The sequence below is a fragment of the Caretta caretta genome, chromosome 4 (assembly GCF_965140235.1).
Source record: "Caretta caretta isolate rCarCar2 chromosome 4, rCarCar1.hap1, whole genome shotgun sequence".
Taxonomy (NCBI): Eukaryota; Metazoa; Chordata; order Testudines; family Cheloniidae; genus Caretta; species Caretta caretta.
Genome location: NC_134209.1, coordinates 101,986,283 through 101,998,619, shown reverse-complemented (window position 1 = coordinate 101,998,619; position 12,337 = coordinate 101,986,283). Strand labels below are relative to the sequence as shown.

The 12,337-nt window shown below is 40.4% G+C and overlaps 1 protein-coding gene across 8 annotated transcripts in view; it reads left to right on the top strand.

Moving 5' to 3' along the window:
* Window positions 1-12,337, top strand: part of DCUN1D4 (defective in cullin neddylation 1 domain containing 4) — a 74,921-nt gene that overhangs the window by 31,131 nt on the left and 31,453 nt on the right. For 7 of the 8 annotated variants that reach the window (XM_075127929.1, XM_075127932.1, XM_075127926.1 and 4 more), the window contains one exon: window positions 6,821-6,935. In XM_075127929.1, the coding sequence (XP_074984030.1) occupies window positions 6,821-6,935 (115 nt within the window). Of the gene's footprint in view, window positions 1-5,424; window positions 5,507-6,820; window positions 6,936-12,337 lie in introns of all 8 variants that reach the window. The other variant, XM_075127930.1, reaches the window with a different exon arrangement.

The following is a 12,337-nucleotide window of genomic DNA, read 5'->3' as shown; positions in this document are numbered from 1 at the left end:
ATCTTGCTCTGCATCATCAAGGGTAGGAACTCTGCATGCATTTGGAACTTTTCTTCCTCCCAGGCTAGCACTTGTATCTCGAGAGTCAGTATAGTAAACTCAAGCCTCAATGCTACTGCTGCTTTTGTGGTGGGGATTTGTGTGCAGCCAGGGTTAGTCCTGCCAGTGTCACTTATGACACTCCAGGTTTCCTTGTCGCCTACATAGTTCCAGCCATTTGAGTTGGGGCAGGCTGAGAATTAAAGTGGTGAGAGCTGTTATTTGAACCCATGTTAGCTAGAGGAGTCTTCTGCTTCAAAATACACATCCACTATGAGGAACATGATAATAGAGAAATCCTACCTTTATCGTTTCTCACAGAAACTGTCCAAAACAGCTGATTTTGAGTTAAAATCAGGCTAGAAGTCTACAAGGGTTACTTCTGTGTGGTAGATGGGCCAGTAATTTCTATCCAATAGATTTGCTGTGCTTTTGCATCCTGTTCTGGGTGTGTTGGTGGAAAAAGGTTAGGTAGATCCCTTGCATATCCTTCCCAGTCTTTAAAGCAATTGAGAGAGTGTTTGTTCTCTGGAGATGAAGTGTACATGTAAGGAGCTATTTTGGCCTTTCAGGAGCTAGTTAAAGGTTACCAGTGTATGTGGCCCCATGTTGTCAGATTCTTAGGGTTTTAGGCACTTCTGAAACGTCCTGTTTAAAGAGGCTTCTAAAAATCTAATGAAAACTCTTTTTGAACTACTCTGTTCCTGTGAGTGTAAGTTTGGATGGAAAGTCACTTTCCTGGTGGCAGTGACTGCAGCTGAGAGAGTTTCAGGGTGTAATGACTTGATTTACCTTATCCCAAATTGCATAAGGCTATAATTGGTGCTGTGAACTCCTCTGACATTCCACTCTTAGGTGAAGTTTGAGGTGACCTTAATGAGTTTCACCCATCAAAATTCTCCCATGCTGACATGCCCATTCTGGAGAGAAGATCCTTCTTTACAATATGCTTAATTGACCCAAGAATCTTTTGACTCTTTGGAGTAAACAAAGCCCTTAAGTCCATTCAACTTTTGGTTTCTTTTGAGACCAGTCTACTGGGCATTGCTTTTACTAAGTGGACCCTGTCCTTAGGATGGAGTGATTTAAAATCCCTTGATTTATTTTTTGCAACCATTGGTTGTGGCTTTGTAAAACTATTTGGAAATCTTTCACTGTAGTAGTTTTAGATTAACATTTGTAATGAACCAAGTACTTTTCTTAATGCCACTGCAGATGGGAAGTTTTTTTTTTGAAATTTACAAATCTGATATAGACAAAAACCAAAATACTGAAAATTAATATTTGCAGGATCAGGGCCGTAAGCAGGTACGTAACTCTACTCACATGAATAACTTCAGAGAGACTACATTGTGCTTAAAGTTAAGCATGTGCACAACTGTGTGCAGCCTCAGGGGTTAAAATTGGATTTTTATTAGGAACTTTTCTCTTAGTGGCATAACACCATTGTTGCTGCAAAACTAAATTACTTCAGTGTTAACAATGAAAAGTTATTTAGAGGTTCAGTATATTAACAAAGTTATTGTGAATTATTTTATATACACAAATTGTTCAAATTTTTCAAAAGTAGGAGCCTAAAGTTATACTCCTAAGGATGGAATTTGCAAAAGCACCAGAATGATTTGGGGCCCTAAGTCCCATTGAATTTAAACTGCAAACCCTAACTAGGAGAGTATGACCTGACTGAAGCATTTTAGCTTTCATGATATATACAATTGGAAGATAGTATTGATTGCAAAGATAGCATGGGCTTTTTGCTTATCAATTTCATATGAGTTTGTGGTGGTTTTCATAGTAAGGATATTAATGAGATCCCGGACTTGTCTCTTTCAGCATAGATGAATATTAACTGTGAAAGTACTTTAGTTGAATAAGTCTGTAAAATCTGAAATTATACTGGCAATTAAGTTGAAGTACATAATCACTTTAGCAATTTAGGACTCCAAGTTGCAAAGAAAGTAAACTAGCAGTGTGTTGTTTTAATTTAAGCTATGTTTTAAAATCAAGATTTTTATCCACTCTCTCTAAATGAATGTGAGTGTACATTTTGTATTATGATTTCGCTCTCCTAAAACTAGATGACAAATGCACAAAGTTTCCTTGATCAAAGGCAAAGCTACATCACTCCCCATATTAGCAATGGGTCTGTTGCAGGCACCTGTAAAACAACAATATTATTTTGTCCCCACACACTCTTATTGCTTGAATTTGACCTCCTGAAATGAATCTGCAGGGGTCTGAAACTTTTCTGGAGCGTGGAATCCAATGTAGGGAAGTCCAAACTCTCTCCTTCCAAAATAAACAAAGATGTCTTTTGAATATTCCTTATTTTCCTTTGGCCTTTTGCATGTTTTTCCCTGCACTTGTGGTCTCATTCTGCACTTGTACACTGTATCTCATGTTTGGGTAGGTGTCTTAGTGTTCTCATCTAGTTTTTAAAAACATAACACACCTTGCTTGTTATCAGCATTGGCATTAGTTTTGTTATTATTGCTCACTGGAGCTTTGCATTTATTTTATTTTTGAACATCCCTCAAGTTGCTTGATCTCCATGAGTGTAGGGATTTGCACAGATGTTATCTCTGGAGAAAGTAAAAATTATATATCTGTAATTCTGCTTTTCTGAAGACATCCTTTGCAGATTCTCCTTTGCTTGCCCACTTTCGCTTGGTTCAAAGGTTTACCACTCTCATTTTTTTTATCTCATATCTTGTTTTTCATTGTTTACTGGGGTGTGTTTTAGATGCGAGGTTGATCATCTTTAGTTGGCTTTTTTTTTTCCCTGGGAACTTTTATCTCCTGCACAGGTGAAGGAACTGAAGGAAATATTTGGCAAGCAACATTAATAGTTGGCTGTTCTTGGGTGGTGATGGTACATGACAGACATTTGTGGTATCTTCCTTGCAAATGTTACCTTTAAGTGTCAAAAGCCATTAAGAACTGCCAGTCTTGATCAGTTTTTAACTCTCAGGGGAAAGTTTTTCTGGGACAGCCTTCTAATGGTGGGGAGGAAAGAGGCAAACAACCTAACTAGTGTTAAAATGGAGCTGGATATGTTTATGAACAGAATCATATGATGGGGTTGCCTGTGATAGCAAGGAATCAGACTTGATGACCTAGGAGGTCTTTTCCTATGTTCAAGATGATATTTGCAGAGAAGCAGTTATATGTAACAAAATTTTCTGTCAGTCTCAAGCAACTCCTATTGAAGACAGTGGGAGTTATGTGTACACATTTGTAGGTGATCAGACCTGTAACTGATTATTAGTCAGGAAAAGTTGGAGATAGAAATTACCTTAAAATAAAATAATCTCCTAGAAAAATCTGTACAAAAAATATTCATATTAAATCAATACTGAGCTAACAAGCCTGTTAGAACTTGCCTTTAAAGAACTGACAAGCTTTACATTCAGATGGGCACACAACATAGCTATATCTTGTTTCCTTGTGAATTTTCATTACAAAGAAGTATTTAATAACAGCTGTGTAAATGTATCATTTTTAAAACAAATGATACTTCTGTATTGTGGTTTGTTAGTTTGTAGGTCATCATTTGGCAATTAAAAGTGCAACAAAAGATTTAATTAGAATGGAAACAGTAAGATCATAAATAAATAACATACGCAGTATGTGAAGACTTAAACTTCTTGGAACAATATTTGAAAATATATTCCTCTTTCAGGTATCTGTCTGTCTTGCTTGCTTTCTTTTTTAAAAAAATAGTTACTTTATAACTTCTGTGCCCTCTACTGTTCTTCCCTTTCACTCAGTGGCTATAAATCTGAATATAAACAAATTCAAAATAGGAATAAGGTGCAAAATTTTAAGTTAGGGTAATAAGCTATTGGAACAGTTTATCTGGGATATGATAGTTATGGACTTGATGCAGGAATTCTTGAGTTAAATTCTTTGGTCTCTTTTATTCAGGAGGTCTGACAAGATGACCGTAATGGTCCATTCAGGCCTAGAAACCTATGAATTATAAGAATACATAGTATTCTCCCCTCCTTCCATTGCAGGACCAGTATTATCTCGCTTCTCCTGCCCCAAGCATCCACATTCTGAAAAGTAACTTATTGAATTTTGGCAAAGAGTCCTGTGGCACCTTGTAGACTAACAGATGTATTGGAGCATAAGCTTTCATGGGTGAATACTCACTTTGTCAGATGCATGTAATGGAAGTTTCCAGAGGCAGGTATAAATATGCAAGCAAGAATCAGGCTAGGGATAACGAGGTTAGTTCAATCAGGGAGGATGAGGCCCTCTTCTAGCAGTTGAGGTGTGAACACCAAGGGAGGAGAAACTGCTTTTGTAGTTGGCTAGCCAGTCACAGTCTTTGTTTAATCCTGATTATTGAATTTTGCAATCTCTACAGTTGCTTTGGCAATTTACTAGGAACCCACAGCCCCTCCCTGTGTTTCATATAAATGTATATATTTTATATCAAACCCAAATGCCTTTAGTCATATTTCTATGTTTATTTTTATATATAGTAATTGTTGCCTGAGTGACCTAGAAATAAAAAATCCACAATTGATCACCTTTGCCTTTAAGCTACAGTTAGAGGGGAAGGAATGGCCATGGGCTGTATTTAGTACTAGCATGTATTTTGGGCAGTCACATTAAAATTTAGGGGTACCCTAGAACCCATACTCCATTTACTAAGTTGTTTTGTACTGCTCTAGTGTGTGAGTGGTGGAGTCCGTAAATCTGCGCCTCTTGTCCTTCTCTAAACAACTGGTCAGTCCTGCTATCACCTTAAGACTTGCAGTTTGTGCAAGTCTTTATCTGTCTATTGACTGGCTGACAAAATCTCTAGAAACTTGACTTAAAAGGCCATAAAAAAAATTATAGCCACTATAATTTGTAGGCATTTCAAGATTGTGTACATGAAATTCAGCAGATATCTTTATATGGACCTATCACTAATAAGATGACATAGTTTCTTTAATCCATTTTGTATTATGCATACTGAAGTATATTTTGGAGCATTTGACTCAGTTTAAAGGTATGTTGCTCTTCTCAAATAGCTGTTACTAGGGCTCTTATCTTTTGCCTCACAACACCAGCAATGTACGGCTTGGAGTTCTTATGGCTTAACTAGCTCCTTAATGTATATTTTAAGTCTGAGACAGTAATTTTACAGTATTTTAGAGCTCTTTTTAAAAAAAATAGAGTAAAGTAATTTATTATTTTGGAAGCCTTCCTGAGAGCATGTTTAATATTTGCAGCATACCTTCTCTTGTCCCTTTCTTTCAATATTACCTTCTATTTTTCTTGTCTTTTGTGTGGTTTTCTTTCTTGTTTTTTCCTAACCCATTACCTGTATATATTTCCATAGAGATTTTTTGTTTTTACCTCTTCCCACTTTGCACTCCTCTCCAGCATAGGCTTGACCAGTCAGTACTTTCCTGAATAAAAAAGATACATGAATGCTGGGGGTTTGAAGAAGACTTGAACATCACAGGTAGGTAGTGTTAGGGAGAATTCCTGAAATGGAGAGAACTACCTTGTTCCTCTCTAAAACAATGTGGATGGGAGGGCAAGACCAAAAATGGATAATAGGTACGAGAGTACTATCAGCTAAACCAAAATTAGTTTGAACACCATACTCTGTACTTAATAGCACAAAAAATTATACATCTGAAGCTATCATGTGTAAGAATGTATGTGCAAAATCTAATTTCATAGGATCTATTGTTTGTATCTCAGTTGTGCATCTGAACTTCCTTACTTATATTGCTTTCAGAACACTTGGGAGAGATTTTCAATGGCACAAAAGGCAGTTAAGCACCAAACTCCATTGCCGTTTAATGAGAGTTGAGCAACTACCTTCAACCTGTGCCATTGTAATATCTAAAAATGTAAAGTTTTATGGTTGGATTTTCTGAAGCCTCAAGCAGTGAAACATATTTAGAGGATTATATGGGGTTTTAATATATTAAGAATTATCTTGGATGCTATAGGAGCTACACAGAAGGTGAATTAAAGACTAACTATGAAGACTACCCTGTTCTGTAGTTCTTTGCAATTACCTTAACTTGGCTTCTTTGCCTTTTCTTACCCTTAGCCTTCTCTCCATTTCCTTTTTAAGTTATCTGCATACTATTCAGAGCTGTGCTGACTCTTCCAGCTGGTCTTCATCCTGTGTTTTATACACAACTTCTTTAGGGTTCTGTGCTGTGGTCGTTATTTCTAATTAAGGAGGGTTGGATAAAACTCTGTCTCTGGGATCAGTTGTTTTTGCTCCCAAGAGAGTCAAAGCAAAGTGACAAAGGTGCTCCCTCCCAATAGCTGTTGAGTATGCCTCTCCCTGTAGAGCACTTCCTGTTCTTCTTGGGCCAAGAAATTGGGTTAAGAAATCAAACAAGGGTGTCTATTAGAAGTATTGTGCTCTAATCACTGGGCCAGCCCTTTATTTTGACAAGTGATGGGCAAACCTCAAAAGTTCTGGTTTGGATAAGTAAGTAAAAGGTAGGATACTTTCTGAGACTCTAAAGCAGATTGTAGCCCTTATTTATACTAGACAGATTGAAAATAGTACAAGAGACTGGTCTTTGCTCCTGTAGTATTTTTCAGTGCTTTCAGTCTTCACAGAAACCAGGAAGTAGAGTGGCACATAAAAATGGGTGGTGTTTTATTTTGAAAGGAGATGGGGGAATTTTGTTTAACTTCGAAATTTCAGTTCTTTTATTTGAGTCAATTCACCAGTCTCTAATTTTTGAGGAAAATGCACTGTCCTGAAACTATTTTTATTCCTTGTTTTTAATACCCTCCATAGGAAGTCTCCGATCTTGCAGTTCATCGGACTGCTTTAGCAAAGTGATGCCTCCAAGGAAAAAGAGGAGACCTGCAGCCGGAGATGATTTATCTGCTAAGAAAAGTAGACATGATGGGTATGTCATCTTAATGTGAGCTAAGAATGATGAAATAACATTATTGATGAATAGTTAGGGTGATCATCCACTTATGAAATGGTAAAAATGGCACTAACTGTGGAATTCTGGGCCTCAATGAGGAAGGATGGCTTTGTGATTATGACACTAGATTGGGACTCAAGATCTGAGTTCAATTCCTGGTTTTGCTATAGACTTCTTGTGTGACCTTGGGAAAGGTAGGTTAATTTCTGTGCTCCAGTTTCCCAAATGTAAAAATGGGCAGAATACTTCCGTTGTCTTGCCTGTTTAAACTAAGAACTTTTGAGGGTGTGTGTGCATAGTAGCTAGACAATGGGGCTTGTGCTATGAAGCTCTACTGTATAATAAGTGGCTCAAAAAGCAAATGCACCCATAATAAGTGTCCTCAAATGTAAAAAGATTTTTCTCTAATTGCCAGCCTGGAATCTCAGCATAATATCTTATTCAGACTGAGTTCTTTCCATTGTTCACTGTCACTAGTAATAAAGGGTCTCCAAGCCAGATTAGGCCCCTAATTATGTCTGGGCAACTCCGTTGTGTTTAATGGGGTTGCACAAGTGTAACTGACTTGGAATTTATTAAAATCTGTTGATGCTGATGAAAGGAATAGAATCCAGCTCCCCTTTGCTTTGTTGGCTATGCAGTACTAACAAGAACGAAAAGCAATATACACATCTTTTTTAAACAATTTTTTACTAATGTTCAGAAATAATGAAATTAAAAAGTAAAACAGAATGCACAAGAAATGTTACAACATATCTATAAGAATGTGGCAAATGTATACATATAAATAGAATAATGAAGTGAGACCAGAAACAATACTTTTTTCACAAAACCTAATAGAAATTTATATTGAACATTTCCTCTGCCAAAACATTGAGACAGTATATGAGATCCGGAAAGCCGTGCTGTCTGTAAACAAGGGACAGTACTAGAAACCACATTAGACACCACGAATGCAGCTGCCCGTGCCATATCAATGGCGGTAGTAATGAGGAGAGCTTTGGGGCTTCACTTTTCCAGTCTCCCAAGAGAAGTCCAAACAATTGTGGAGGCACCTTCCATTTGAAGGATCTGAACTCTTTGCGGAGAAGACACTGAAGGACTCAAGAGCCACGTGACGCTCCTTGGAGATCTACATGTCTGCACAGAAAAGGAAATACAGCAAATTGCAGACAAAAGAAAGGTCCTGACTGTCCCAGTTCCATCAACCCCAGAGGCACTACGAACCTCAGTGGAAAAGACAGCAGATGGAAAAACGAAAGCCTACAGCCCCCCAAACTTCAACTGTACAGTCCTCAATGTCGAAACATCAATTTTGAGACATTAAGGTCCCAGGCTATTACTCCCATCATCAATTACTGCAAAACTCAATCAACATCCCTTCAAATACCATCTTGTTCTTTTGACAAAACTGGGAAAAGATAACATCAGACAAATGTGTACTGGAGATCTCCAATGGTTATTCAGTCCACTTTACCTCCCTCCTGCCTACCCATCCTCCCTCTGTTCCTCTTCAGGGACCCTTCTCCCGAGAGTTTGCTGCGTCAGGAAATAAATAATCTCCTAAACCTTGGTGCTATAGAATCAGTTCCCAATCAACAGAGGGAAGGGTTTCTACTCCAAATACTTCCTGATACCTAAAAAGAATGGAGGATGGAGACCCATTCTGGATCTGAGGTTTCTAAACAAATACATAAAGGCACAAAGATTCAAGATAATTACATTAGCAACAATAATTCCATCTCTGGACCAGGGAGACTGGTTCTTGGCTCTTGACCTACAAGATGCTAACTTTCATATCATAATTCCACCATCCCACAGGAAGTTTCTGAGATTCACCTTGGGTCAAGACCATTTTCAATACAAGGTGCTTTCCATTTGGCCTATCGTCCACACCCGGAGTGTTCTCAAAGGTCCTATCTATGGTAGCAGCCCATCTTTGCAAATCAGGGATCGTGATACATCCATATCTAGACAGCTGTCTACTCAGGGCAGAATCCTTTGATGATGCCCTGTTAGCTGCGCAAAAGACTATAGATCAGTGGTCCCCAAACTTTTGAGGGTCATGTCCTCCCTTGCCGCTGTCTGTGCCTCCTCCGGGGCCAGGAGCAGGACCGCAACTTGGGGTGGGGGTGCAGACAGAGGTAAGGGGGCTAGGGCCGGAGCAGAGTTTGGAGCAGGGCTGGATGGCATTCTCTCCCTGCCCCCAGTGGGGGCTGGCCTGGGTCCAGCTGTGGCCCCAGAATGTTCTTCTGTGCCCCCCTAGGGGACTGCACAGTTTGGGGACCTCTGCTATAAATGTATTCATGCAGTTGAGACTACAACTGAATGCTCAAAAATAGACTGACTCTAGTGTAACAGCTAGAATTCATAGGAGCCTCTCTGTGTGGTAAAGACCAATGTTTTCCTCCTATTACACAGATTCAACACCCTAACCATCTTAATCAACCATTCAGATCAGTCCCCAGACCTTGGCCAGAAATTGCCTCAAATACTCGGTCACAGGGCAGCAGACCTTTGTGATAAGTCACGCAAGGCTCCACATGCGTTGCTTTCTGGCATGGCTCAAAATGGAATACACACCAAACAGAGACATATTGAACAAACTACTGTCAATGCCCTTGATAGCCAGAGACTCTCAAAAGGTGGAAAGATCTGCAGAAGGGGTCTGCATAGGGGTCCCCTTCACGCAGCCACCTCCAGTGTTGATACAGACAGACACATCTTTACTGGACTGAGGAATTTACCAAGACAATCACATGGTTCAAGGCAAATGGTCCCCCTTAGAATCAACACTACATATCAACCTATTAGAGCTCAGAGCAGTCAGAAATGCTTGCCTACCATTTGATGAAGGCAAACATGAAAGTCACGGCAGGCTACATAGCATGTATATTCTACTTAAACTGCCAGGGAGGAGCGAGATCACCATCCGTTTGCGCAGAAGCAGAGACACTATGGAACTGGTGCTTTCGGCAGAGCATCATATCATCGGCCTACCTGCTGGGTGTGGAGAATACCACTGTGGACACCCTCAGCAGAACATTCTCGCAGAAACATGAATGGGAAATGGACCCTGTTCTCTACAATTAATTTTGGCATTGTGGAGTCCCAAAAATTTACTTATTTGCCATGTCCCAAAACAAAAAATGCTTTCAGTACTGCTCCAAACCTCGTCTGGGATACCATTCACTAAGAGATGCCTTTTTCTTTCACTGGGACACAGGTCTCCTTTATGGCTTTTCTCCCAGTTCCTCTCGTATCGAAGGTCCTGCTCAAGATAAGAAAGAGTAAAAGTAATTCTCATAGTTCCCACGTGACCAAGACAAACATGGTTCTCCTACCTTACTCAGTTAGTGGTGTGCCTACCAATCATTCTTCACCTCCTCTCTCAGAACGCCGGACAGATCCACCATCCAAACTTACAGGTTCTCCAATTCTAGGCATGGCTCCTTGATGGTTCATAGAGATGACCTGTTCAGAAAATGTGAGAGGTGCTATTACATAGTAGAATAACTCCTCAACATATATGCAGAAATGGAAAAGATTCCAAACTTGGTGTAACTCAAAACACGTTACCTCCACATTGTCACGGAGTCCCTGGGCAATGCTCTGGAACTGCTCCCCATGAAGTCAGTCAGGACTCTGGGGTAGTCGCCTTTCTGTGAGCAGCCTGTCTTCAGGACACGCAGCTCACACAGCTTCCACCTTCCTGGGTCTGACCTTGGAGCATTCAGTATCCTCTGCCCCTCCGTGCGCTTTCCACAGCGAGTCCGCTCAGGCGGGGCTCCTGGGGAAGCCAGAGGGTCCTGCACCCCAACTTCGCAGTCAGACGTGACTCTCAGCCAGCCAGTAAAACAGAAGGTTTATTAGACGACAGGAACATGGTCTAAAACAGAGCTTGCAGGTGCAGAGAACGGGACCCCTCAGCTGGGTCCATTTTGGGGGGCAGTGAGCCAGACAACCACGTCTGCACTTCACTCCATGTCCCAGCCAGCCCCAAACTGAAACTCCCTCCAGCCCCTCCTCCTCTGGGATTTGTTCCTTTCCCGGGCCAGGTGGTCACCTGATTCCTTTGTTCTCCAACCCTTCAGCTCTCACCTTGCAGGGGGGAAGGGCCCAGGCCATCAGTTGCCAGGAAACAGGGTGTCGGCCATTCTCTGTGTCCAGACTCCTGCACACACCTGCCCTCTAGGGCTCTGCAATGATCATACACCCTTACCCCACCCCCTAGATACTTAAGAACTGCCTAGGGGAAACTGAGGCACCCCCACACTATTCAGAGGAAACATTAAGAACAGTCCCACTTCATCACACACATCCTCTCCCCTCCCACTAGTACTAGACTAAATCCTGATCTAAAAAAAGTCAGAATTATCTCTAAGTTCAGTAAAGATACAGCTCATAGCCATAACCGCCTTTCATTATAAGAGACTGCTTTTCCATTTTCACTCATCCTGCAATCAAAAGATTCCTCAAGGGTATGGGTAACTTCTTCCCACAAATCAGACATCCTACACCAACATGGGACCTTAACCTGGTCTCAAGTTCCTCACAAAGCCTCTTTTGGAACCCATGGCTACATGCTCACTTATACATCTGTCTATGAAAACAGCATACCTCGTAGCCATCACCTCGGCTCGGGGAAATAGGGGCTGTAATGGCACACTCACCCCCTCTCAATTTTTTGTTATTTTAGGGATAAGGTCACACTGAGAGCACATCTCAAACTTTCTCTCGAAAGTATCCTCTGACTTCCATATAAACCAACTTACTCTCCTCCCAACCTTCTTCCCAAAACTACACTGTGACAGAGAAGCAATGTTATATATTTGCTATCAGGATTGCTTTGGCATTCTATTTGGACAGAACAAAAACTTAAGAAAAATCTCCTAAACTATTCCTTTTGATTGTAGAGAAGTCTAAAGGAACCTCACTCTCAAAACAAAGATGGGTATCGAACTGCATTACCTACTGCTATCGTACCTGCAATCTTCAGCCTCCATCTGAAGTTTGAACTCATACCATGAGATCTGTTTCCACTTCTGTAGCCTTCATCAAAAATGTTCCCATCACAGAAATAGGCATAGCAGCACCTTGGGCATCTGGTCATACTTTTGCGGAACGTTATGCGATCACCCATGACTCAGCATCCAATGCCATATTTTGCTCCACAGTATTATCATCAGTACTAGACTTGACTCTGAAGTCCAACTCCTCCATCGGGGTACTGCTCTAGAGTCACCTACAGTGGAGCACCCATAGGCATTAGGGATATAAATATTGTTTTAAAAAGTACCCATTAAAACTATTAAAATTATATTGGTTAACCATTTAATTGTTAAAGTTCACAATCTACCTCGAATATATTATCTTTG